At 32.8% G+C, this 12,072-nt stretch overlaps 1 protein-coding gene across 1 annotated transcript; it reads left to right on the top strand.

Moving 5' to 3' along the window:
- Window positions 1–347: 347 nt before the first annotated feature.
- LOC114320784 (putative protein phosphatase 2C 23) lies at window positions 348–3,906 on the top strand. The gene is made up of 3 exons (XM_082891440.1): window positions 348–2,126; window positions 2,223–2,336; window positions 3,237–3,906. The coding sequence occupies exons 1-3, from the start codon at window positions 537–539 to the stop codon at window positions 3,615–3,617; spliced, it is 2,085 nt and encodes a 694-aa protein (XP_082747566.1). The 5' UTR covers window positions 348–536; the 3' UTR covers window positions 3,618–3,906.
- Window positions 3,907–12,072: the final 8,166 nt, after the last annotated feature.

Here is a 12,072-nt window from a genome sequence, read left to right on the forward strand (position 1 = left end):
TAGTCTTCCCAAACTTGACCTTACACTCATCCTTTTATATCTATCTTTTATGTTAATAAGAATAGATTAAGAGTGTTATATTGATAAAATTTAGCATAATTATTATGAAAAATTATTGATTCATTTTGAAATGTCTTTTATTGATCACAATTTATAATTATAATTTATCATATATTCTCACGTTTTCAATTATTTAACATAAATTCATAAATTATATCCCTTCCACTAATCCTAACATCATTAAAACACACGCTTCCACACTACACACGCACCCGCACACGCTTTACCAGAAGGAGAAGGAGAAGAAAACGAATGCTTTTAAAGTCAACCCCCAAACAGTCCATAATGGAATATAAAAATACAAATAAATATTCAACAAAGCAACGCCACCGCACTCACTCAAATCAAATCCCCATTCTCAAACACAAAGTCAACTCCCCTCCCTGTCTCTCTCTCGCTATACATACATTCTATACATACATCATCTGCTCAGCCTCCATCCAACTCTCTCTCTCTCTCTCTCTCTCTCTCTTGAAATGGGCAACGGTGTGGGTAAACTCAACCTCTGCTTCGTCTGCGACGCCGCCGGCGAAATCTCACAGCGGCGACACGACATCTCCTTCTACCTCTCCAACCCTCTCGACGAGGGTTTAGGCCACTCCTTCTGCTACTTCCACCCCGACCCACCTCTCCTCTCCACCACCTCCGCCACCGCCTTCGCCTTCAAATCAATCTCCGGCGCTTCTCTGAGCGCCAACACCTCCACTCCTCTCTCCACTTCTCTCACCGACCTCCACTCCTCTCTCGACAAGGCCTCCTCCTTCCACAGCTCCGACTCCTTCGCCTCCATTCCTCTGCAGCCAATTCCTCGGAATTCAATTCCCTCTGTTCGCTCCGGCCCAATTCCCCGCTCTTCGGGACCTTTTCCGGGTTCTGGTCCCATCGAAAGAGGGTTCCTTTCGGGTCCGATCGAGCGTAGTTTCATTTCGGGTTCATTAGAAAACCAGTACGATCATCTCCAGAGGTATAAACCCAACTCCAAGAAACGGAATTTGATTAAAAATCTCAAAAAGGCGATATCGAATTCGGTTTTCGCTCCGATACGAGGGGCTTCCAAGGTTTCGGATTGTACCAATGGTTTGGGCAAGAACAATGAGAATTGTAATAGTGATAATAATTTGAGTAGTCTAGTGACTTCATCTGATTATAGTGATGAGTCGTTTGAGAGTCTGAATGTTCAGTGGGCGCAAGGAAAAGCCGGTGAGGATCGAGTTCATATCGTGATCTCTGAAGAACATGGATGGGTATTTGTTGGGATTTATGATGGGTTCAATGGTCCTGATGCTACTGATTTTTTGGTCAATAATCTTTACTCCAATGTTCAAAAGGAGCTCAAGGGATTGTTGTGGAATGACAAGTCTGAATTCTCGGTGCCTAATTCTGCTACCGATTTGGATTTGGAGAAGGAAGTGACTGTGAAAAATGATGAATTTGATCGATCAGTAATGGGACACCATGTGTTTGATGATTGTTCACAGAGGTTTGGAAAAGAGAATTACCCATTTGGGAATGAGGACTCTAATTGGGATTATGATTCGAGGAGAAAGAGGCGTAGGAAGTCAAAGAACAGGACTAAAGGGGCAGCGAAAAAATGGGAGGAGAGTCAATGGAGGTGGAAATGTCAATGGGATAGGGAAAGATTAGAGCTTGATAGGATGTTGAAGGAAACGATGAGGAATTCGGAGTATGATGGGGCGGTTGGGATTAACCACTCTGATGTTTTGAAAGCACTTTCAGAGGCGTTAAGGAAGACTGAGGAATCCTATTTAGAGATTGCTGATTTGATGTTAAAGGAAAATCCGGAGTTGTCTATGATGGGTTCTTGTGTTTTGGGGATGTTGATGAAGGGGGATGATGTTTACTTGATGAACGTGGGGGATAGTCGGGCTGTTTTGGCTCGGAAAGCTGAACCTGATCTTGGGATTGGCAAGGCTCGCCAGGACTTGGAACGGATCAACGAGGAAACCTTGAATGATCTTGAAGCGTTTGATGGCGATGAATTTGATAATCTACCGAACTTGACTTCGCACCAACTCACAATGGATCATAGCACATCCGTGGAAGAGGTGAATTTCAATTCTTTCATTATTTGGAGAGTTGATTGATGTTTGTGTATTCAATTCTGTTTAGTCTTACATGATTTGTGGCCATTTGAATTTCAGGAATTGAAGAGAATTAAGAAGGAACATCAAAATGATGCTTCTGCAATAGCAAATGATAGGGTGAAAGGTTCATTGAAGGTCACTAGAGCTTTTGGGGCTGGATTTCTCAAGAAGGTACTTCTAGTTTCTAAGCTTATATTCATTCATAAAACAGTCTTAGCAAGTTTGTAGATACGCATGAATTCCAAATGCTCTGAAAAATTTAACCATATTTTGATATATTAAGCCGTTGATGATGTTTATAACACTAACAATGGGACACATTCTTGGTTTCTTAGAACCATCTAATCCCAATTGGTGTAGATTTATGCCATGTTTGTTAAAACATAATTCTATGGACACAGAATCAATGTAAACAAATTTGTTCACCCACTTGACAGGTAGTGAATATTACCCTCCTTTCTAATTGATTCTTTTATGAATTCCAAGTGCTCTGAAAAAATTTAACCATATTTTGATATTAGAACCATCTAATCCCAATTGATGTAGATTTATGCCATGTTTGTTAAAACATAATTCTATGGACACAGAATCAATGTAAGCAAATTTGTTCACCCACTCGACAAGTAGTGAATATTACCCTCCTTTCTAATTGATTCTTTTACTGAGTTCACTGCTTTAAGTGGAGTCCAAAGCAGTGGACCCCAATGGAAGAACTATTAAGAAAAGGATAATAATGTTCACGCACTTGTCAAGTGGGTGAATAAATAGTACTCCAAAACCAACCGTGGTGAGGCCCCTCACTGAAGAGGTTGCTTCACTCACATTGCTCCACCTGTATTTTCTGTAGTCGATTTTATAGTTGATTTTGTAGCCCGTAAAATTAAGTTATTGTTAATGCATAGGCCGGATGATGGCTGCCTCTATTTCCTTTTTTTGTTGGATTTGTAGATGTGGTTCACTTTCTATGTTTGTGTTGCATTCATGATCCAAATGAGTTTTCAAACTTTCATTTTGTGGGTTTTGTGCATAATATAAAACTTGAACCTAAGAATATCTTGTCTCATTTTGCAGGCCAAATGGAACAATGCACTTCTAGAGGTGTTCCAAATTGATTATGTTGGAAGCTCACCATACATCAATTGTCTCCCATCACTCTACCACCACAGGCTTGGCCCAAGAGATAAATTTTTGATCATGTCTTCTGATGGACTCTATCAGTACTTCACCAATGAAGAAGCCATCAATGAAGTTGAGAAGTTCATTTCTTCATTTCCTGAGGGAGATCCTGCCCAGCATCTTGTCGAAGAAGTACTCTTTCGAGCTGCAAAAACAGCCGGTATGGATTTCCATGGGTTACTTGATATCCCACAAGGAGACCGGCGTCGGTACCATGATGATGTGTCAATAATCATCATTTCTTTCGAGGGAAGAATTTGGCGTTCATCCGTGTAAATACACAAACAAAAAATTCCACAATACTATACTTTTCCCTCTTTTTTGTTCCCGGAATCTCCAAAAAATGGGAGTAACACCCCTATCTTGTTTTAGTAGGAGTCTCGTAAATTGAGTCGCGTTTTAATTTAGTATATAAAGCTGTAATGTTAGAAAGAAGGGTAGTTCTTGAGGGTTTCATCAATTTTTCCCAAAAGAGGTGTCCCATTATACATGTTGATAACTATAAGAATGGCCAATTGGTCTGATTCCATTCATTTGTTATATATACATATATTTTTTTCAGCGACTTTCAAGTCTTTGTAATGCCACTTTGCTCTGTTGTTATTCGCAGATACATTTGTTCTTTTTGAAACATTATATTCCCACCTTTTTATTTTAAGTGAATAAAGGAAAATAAGATTTTTATGATACACTAAATGGAAAACATTAATTATTTTAATCTTTGACCTAAACACAAACACCAACACATTTTTTTTTTTTATAGTTAGTGGAGCTCGAAGCTACATCAGCTCCACAGTAATTTCCAACTTGCCGTTAGACCAATCACCATTATCACATATTTACCTACCCAACAATGCTGGGTGGTCTGGAAAATCATGTCTTAAATCGCTCGAAACACCTAAAACAACGTCGTTTTGAGTGTAAAACGACATTATTTTGATACATCCTAGCCATTCAAGTCACAAAAATTTGAACCACCAAACATTTTCCTAGCCTACCAAAGGAGAAATATTTTTTTTAAAAATTCTTATCAGTGGAGTTTTTGTTGCAAAAACTTTCTAAACTAGAAGCTGAATAATCTATAAGCAGAATTTAAATGCACACTTTCCGCAACTACAGGGTAATAAGTTTTTTTATTAAATATATTTAGTTTATTTAAGTTATTTTTAATCGTAAGTGTAAGCAACAATGTACATGAATTCTAAAAACAAACAAAAACTCGAAGCACTTCTTAAAAGCTATACCAAACTGGCTCATTACATAAAAGTTTGGATCATTTAGTCATGGAGGGATTTGTTGAAGAGACACGGAAAAATTTAAGAAGAAAGTGAAGTAAAATAAATAAATAAATTTCTCTTTTCCTTAATAAATTCAAGATCAAAACATAATATTAACCTAAATGATTTGTAATTAACTGCGAAGGCAATCAACTTTCACCATTCCAATCTTCATACTACTGTTTAAAATTTCTCTTGTATATGTGAATGTACAACAAACAATACTAGTTGGCTACTTGATTATGTTAGACAATCTTCATTGTATTCGAAGAATTGATTAAGGAAGAAAGTTTGTTTGATTACTTAAATCAAAACATAACAAAAAATAATAAAATATGAAAAACAGATTCTTATTTTGTTACAAAAAACAAAACATAATCAAATAGAAACCTGAAAAGAAAATTATAAACAAACTACTTACAGTATTACTTCTCTGGAAATTCAATCAAGTCCAGGGTTGAACACTGTCTTCTTAAGATAGATTCGTTCTCTTCACGGTGCTTTCAGAATGTAGACGCCTATCTCCTAAGATAAAATGATTGACGATAATTAGTAGCCGCATTACAAACTAAGTATCCAGTGAACACACTTTGTGTTTATACTCTTTCTCACAGAAAAATATATGCATCAAAATGCAAGAAGCAAAAGCAAAAGGAAGAACGAAAATTTGTAATTAAGAAACCAAATGGAGGACTTGCCTATGTATAGGAGACTTAGTGGTTGTTCGAAACAGACTTGAACAGGCAAAGAACCTGTTTGGATTGGAGGAAAAAAACTGAAAAGATGCAATGGACCAAACTACCAACGTTCAGAACCGTTAGGGTCATTTCAAAATTAAGTTTGAATTTCAAACCGTAAGAATTTAATTTTAAAAAATAAAATTCAAATGTTTTTTACCCAAAAAGATAAACATTGGATTACACAAGCCCAACTCAACCCGCCTGGACGGTGGCGACGCACGCATGTGTGTTTGTTTTGTGTCTAATGGGTTTAACCCACTTTGTCCATAACCTCTCTCTCTTCAAAACTTGAGTGCCCCTTAGGGCCTACCTCAAGGTACAATCTCAAGGCTTATAAACCCATACAATGTTAGCCTAGCCAACCAATTTGAGACAAACTTCCCTTTCTTCAATTTGAAAAATCCACCAAAATACCATTTTCATGGAGCTTACCTTAGTATCAATTTTCTATTCACCTGATAATAGTTTTGAGCAACTAAATATGCGATGTGAATCATTACGTGGAAAAGAACGTGTTGCCACATAGAGTCGCCAATTTTGGCTCATAGGTCCCACTTAAAAAATAAACCAAACTTTTAGAAGAAAAAAATTATTTTTTTTCAAAACCATTTTTTATAGATTATTGCAATGGAGGTAAGTTTGCATATATCACCTCCTGGTGGTTGCGCAGTTGGCTTGGGGGGAGATCCTCAAGGTGCTGCTTCACAGCAAATTGGCGTGAATTCAACTCGCTTTTACTGTGCGAATCTTGACTTAAATGGGGCTTGTATTGAGGAGTCAGTGCAAATTCTCAGGTTATGATATCTCATTTGAAAAGGTCAACAAGACACCTTGGTGATCTTGTTATGGACACTGCCTTAGACCTGTAAAAAAATGTAAGGATTTTCATGTAATTAAAATAAAAAAATTATAAAAAAAAAGTACATATATCTTGTCTTTCTCGAACTCTTGCTTTTGCAGAGACTTGCTTACTGACTCTTTTTTTTAAAAAAAAAAAAAACTTTTTTTTTTTTTTGGTTTTAGAAACAAAAAAGAACAAAACACTGGATGGCTATAGAAGTTGGTAATGGAAATGATAAGAAGTGTTAGCAATCACTGTCTATATGGGTTAGTTTTCAGGATCTTTCAAGTTGGGTATCTCTCCCACAAAAATAAATGCCTCGGACCAACTGGGTCATGATGAGTAGATATTTATATGAATATCTGATTAAAGAATAGCTTAATAAATATCTTTGTGGAGACAAGTGTTTCTAATAATACTTGTACAATATGCAATTTGGAGAGATAGAGAAATAGAGGAATGGTTAATACACAAACACATTATTATTAATTGTTTAATCTTTCCACGCGTTTTTGGTTATAATTAGATTATCCACTAAACCATATATTGTGCATTTCGAAGTTAAGTACTCTTGACTTTATCGCAAATAAACAGTAATTCTAATGACAACATTGACTTATGCCATGTCCTTGTTTGGTGCATTTTTTTTTTTATCCGTTAATTGTTGATAATTAGAAGGGGAAAAAAAGAAGCTAAAAGCATATCCTTTTTTATTTTTCAATAATCAACTTTTTTTTGCAATTTATTTAAGTTATTACTGCCTTATATGCTAATTATAAGTTGTATAAAAAACTCTCAATATATTTCTAAAAAATTAAATAAAAAAATTTATAAATTGTACCAAACATGGCTAAGTCCAACCCTTACGGCTTGTTTTGGGAAGTAAGGAAAAAACCGATTTATTAGTTTATTTGGGTCACATGTACTTTTTTATACATTTTTTCAAAAAAATCCACAAAAAAAAAAAATTAAAATATGAGTTAAAAAAAACTAGTATGTTTGGTATGACTTTTTGGCTTTTTACGAAAAGGTGTGCAAAAAGTATAAAGAAAAGAAATTTTTTGATTTTTTGGTATGAGCTGTTGGCTTTTTGGCTTTTTTAGTAACTTTTTGACTTTTTGGCTAAACCGGCCATTCCCAAACGAGGCCTAAGTTAACTTTTTTCCTACTTCCCAAAACAAGCCTAGGGTTTGATAATCTAAATTCACTACTTACAACAAAATATATTAAATGAAATTCAATTAAATTGGCTTCATAATCACAATTAGGCTCACTTAAAAGTTTAAGTGACTCTTAAAAAATAAATCAAAAGTTAATAAAATTTTAAATACTAAGAAACTTATTTAATACTGGTTGAATTTATAAATACTTATGCATAAGTAGTTGCATAAACTGTTATATACCGCCCCCCCATCACTTCCGTCCCTACCACTACCACTACGACAACCACAATCATTGTCATCGTCGTCACAAGTGTCACCATTATTTCACTACCACCAAGAAGAAGTCCCACTCAAGTAAAGAGTAGTACACTTGGTTGTGATCAACACACTACTACCACACGCGCTCACACCGTTGTCACCACCTCTCCACCACTTACGAAATGAACAATTCATATTATCATTGTAGTCTCAGGATGGAACATACAAAATAGAGTATGGAAGTATAAAGGACAGTAATATAAAATGGAGCTATTCTTTATCTGCGTTAGTCTAAAATATTTCATGAATAATGTCACATAATAATTCAATAATTTTTCCTAAGCATTGTTGATTTCTCTAAAAATAAAAATCTCAGTCACTGTCACTTGGGGTAATTTTCGAAACCCAAAGAAAAGATCTAGTTAGAATTTTTTCATTTTTTATTTTTTATTTTTTAATTTTTAATTTTTATTTTTTATAATCACATGATAAAATGTTCATTTAAAAAGTCAGATCCAATGGCATTGGTTATCCAATACTAGGAGACAGCTAGAAAGAGCTGAGTCTCCAAAGAGAGTTGGTTCAATGAACTGGTTGAGATTGAGACTTGAGGAAGACGATGTCAAACAACTTTGTTTGGCTCACAATTAATGAAAACTTTAGGTTATAAGTTTGGTAGATTCATGCATACACTTGGAGGGAAGTCAGACACATGCAAACATGAGATCTTTGACAGTTACTTGTAGTTTTTGGTAATCTCCAATCCAATGTCCTTTGACCTAATAATTTTTTTTTTGATGTTGAATTTTGTATAATAAATCATACATGGGTTTTGACATTTGAATTGTCATCATCAAATGGGCTGTTTTCTTTTGCTTGTTTTTGGAACCATTAAGGTGATGATGGTGATGGTCCTCTCAATTAAAAACCAAAATTTGGATCCTTATGGGAAATTTTAACAAATTAATCCATGCACCAATGGCATGCTTACCATTTGTTTTAATTATTTATATTTATTATTTAATGTGGTGTACTCATAATAAGTTTGGATTATAGGAATCTTAAAAAGAAAAGAGAATATGATTGTGTGTGTTTGGAACGAATTAAAATAAAAAAAGTAACCGTTGATTATCTATCACATTCCCAAATTATGTAAGAATCAAATTCTCCCACTTCCTCATAGTAATCTCACATTTTTTTTAAAAGTAAAATATAATAATTAGGTCCACAATATTTAAAATTTTACTATTTTTTCATTGAGGATTACTAACACACTACTACAAAAACAGATAAAAATCACACTTTTTTTGTGTGATGTATGTTGTTTAATCACACTTTTTAAATTTTATTAAAGTGTGATTTATGAGAGTGTGATTAAAATGGATCATTTTTAATCACACTTAAAATGTGTGATTAATAACATTTAGATCACACCTTTTAAGTGTAATTAAAAATATTTAGATCACACTTTTTAAGTGTGATTAATAGTATTTAGATCACACCTTTTAAGTGTGATTAATAACATTTAGATGACACCTTTTAAGTGTGATTAATAACATTTAGATGTAGAAAAAAAAATCATATTACACTCACTAGCCTCTCACACAATAAACCTTATACTACACACTCTTTCCACTACACCTCTATAACACCACATTATTATATATGCAACATATATTATTTATATAATACATAGACCTGTATTAATATAAAAGTATATATACAAAGATAATTATTTTTTATTGAACATAATTTATGCAAAAATAAATTATTTACTAGGAAAAAAAAAATCACTTTTGACAACTAAACATAATTTTAGTCGCCAATTCTATACTTTTGGCTACTAATTATTTTTTAGTCATTAAAAAATTTAATTCTCGGCTAAAATTACTACTTTTGGCGACTAAACTTCTTTTTAGTCGCCAAAAAGCCTCACTTTTGGCTACTAAACATCTTTTCAGTCTCCCAATGCCTCAATTTTGGCTACTAAATTTTTTTTAGTCGCCAAAAAATCTCACTTTTGGCTACTAAAATTTTTTTAGTTGGTGAAAGCCTCACTTTTGGCGACCAAACATCTTTTTAGTCACTCAATACCTCACTTTTGGCTACTAATTTTTTTTTAGTCGCCAAAAAGCCTTACTTTTGGCTACTAAAATTTTTTTAGTCGGTAAAAGCCATATATTGGCAACCAAATAGATTTTCTCTCAAAAACCTATATTTTTTGCTACTAAATTTTTTTAGTCGCCAAAACCTATACTTTCAGCGACCAAATATGCTTTTTTAGTCACCAAAGATCCTTTTTCTTGTAGTGGAGTGTGATTAAATATATGTATGTATATACAATTACACTTATTTAAAAAGTGTGATTAAAAAGTAGTAATGTATATATAATCACACTTTAATTAGAAGGTGTGATTAAAAAATATATAAATAATCACACTTTAATTAGAATGTGTGATTAAAAAATATATATATAATCACACTTATTTAAAAAGTGATTAAAAAGTAGTAGTGTATATATAATCACACTTTAATTAGAAGGTGTGATTAAAAAATATATAAATAATCATACTTTAATTAGAATATGTGATTAAAAAAAATATATCTAATCATACTTATTTAAAAAGTGTGATTAAAAAGTAGTAGTGTATATATAATCACACTTTAATTAGAATGTATGATTAAAATATATATATATATATATATATAATCACACTTAATTGAAAAGTGACATAAAAAATGAATATTATCACACTCAATCAAATTAAGTGTGATTAAAATATCAATCTAATTTTTTTATCACACTTCCAATAAAAGTGAGATATTTTTTTTTGTCAAAGTGTGATTTTTAACTATTTTTTGTAGTAGTGACAACCGAATACTTGAATAAGTAATGAGATTTTTATTTTCCTTTAAGATTTGTGTCATCCAAACATGACAATAATATGAACATAGGACTTAGGCCTTGTTTGTCATCTTTTTAAAAAATCAAAAAGTCAAAAAGTCACTATCCTATTTAAATCACATCATCTTATTTAAGTCACATCACCTCTCTATCACATCACTTCAAACCTAACCCATACTCAACCCATATTTCATAAAAAGTACTTATTTAGAACATCTTAAACAACTCCTTATTGTATTGAAATATAAATGGTCAAAACATTTGGCAAACATAACATTGTTCATAATGACTAAGCAAGGCTATACAAATTAACAAAATATACTATTTTTTTTTTAATTTTTTATTTAGTGCTCATTTGGCATATCACATTTCAGTTAAAATAGTCACATAAAAATAAAATATGTTAAAAAGTCAATAAGATAAAATGTCACATTCATATCATAATCACTTTATTTTTTCTCTTACAAAAGTCAAAAAAATCAAAAAGTCCATCACAAACGAGATTTTTTAATCCCAAGCTAAAATAATTAAAAAGTCAAAAAGTTAACTCACATCCCAAATGAACCCTACTACCTATCACATAATTGAAATGGATCATTTTTAAATTTCAAAATTTTATTATTGCATAACATATCAGTTAAGAAAAATTTGTAAGAATATATTTTCCTTTGTAATCCGTTGGGGGGTGTTACGTGAGGGACAAAAATCCTCTATCGAGAGAGCCATTTTGGGGCAGTGAGGAGAGAGATTTAAGGATAGAGTATCTGTTGTGAGCTTACTTGTACCAAAGCACAAACTCCACTGACATTTCTATCTTTTTGCAATTACTTTTTAATTGTTTTTCACGGAAATGGAATTCCCTCCTAACTCTCAAATTAGTTACAGAATCTTCTGTCCCCAAAACAAAATGCTTATCCCATTTTAATTTTTAATTTAAAAAAAAAAAATTCAAATCATGTGAGGTTGAAATTTGTGGGGTTGACTTAATGGCATCAAATGATATTCTTAATTTCATTTTCCTTAACCCCACACGGTTAGGGAAATGCAACTTGAATGATAGTGATTCTAAATTTAAATCTTATAGGGTGGAAGTTGATAAGTAGTAGATCCCACCTTTTGACATTATGCTTAAAGATTTACAATATGTTTTCTATTGTAATGATGTTTGCTTTTACAAAATTTAATAATCTAGGTTTAAATAGTAAATCTAAACTAATGCAGAATAGATGCCAAAATTCAAACCTTATCCTCTATTAGAATATAAACCTGTCTCTGTTCTTGAAACCCTAAATTCTAGGCTTGAAATCACATCTTACACCAATGAATGTATAATTTGAAATGCATATTATTTCATTATATTCTATTTAATCTTGTTTTGTTAATAGTTTAATCAAAGCATTTGATTGAAGCCTTTGTTATCTATTAAATAAGACTAGTACAGGTTAATCACATTATTCTTATAATGTTTGGATTGACATAGTTATAAGCAAGGCAAATTAGTATCAAGATATACTTAACAACTAGTGTTGGACTTTACACTTGAGTGA

Source organism: Camellia sinensis, chromosome 10 (assembly GCF_055761805.1).
Source record: "Camellia sinensis isolate YWXY chromosome 10, ASM5576180v1, whole genome shotgun sequence".
Lineage (NCBI taxonomy): Eukaryota > Viridiplantae > Streptophyta > Magnoliopsida > Ericales > Theaceae > Camellia > Camellia sinensis.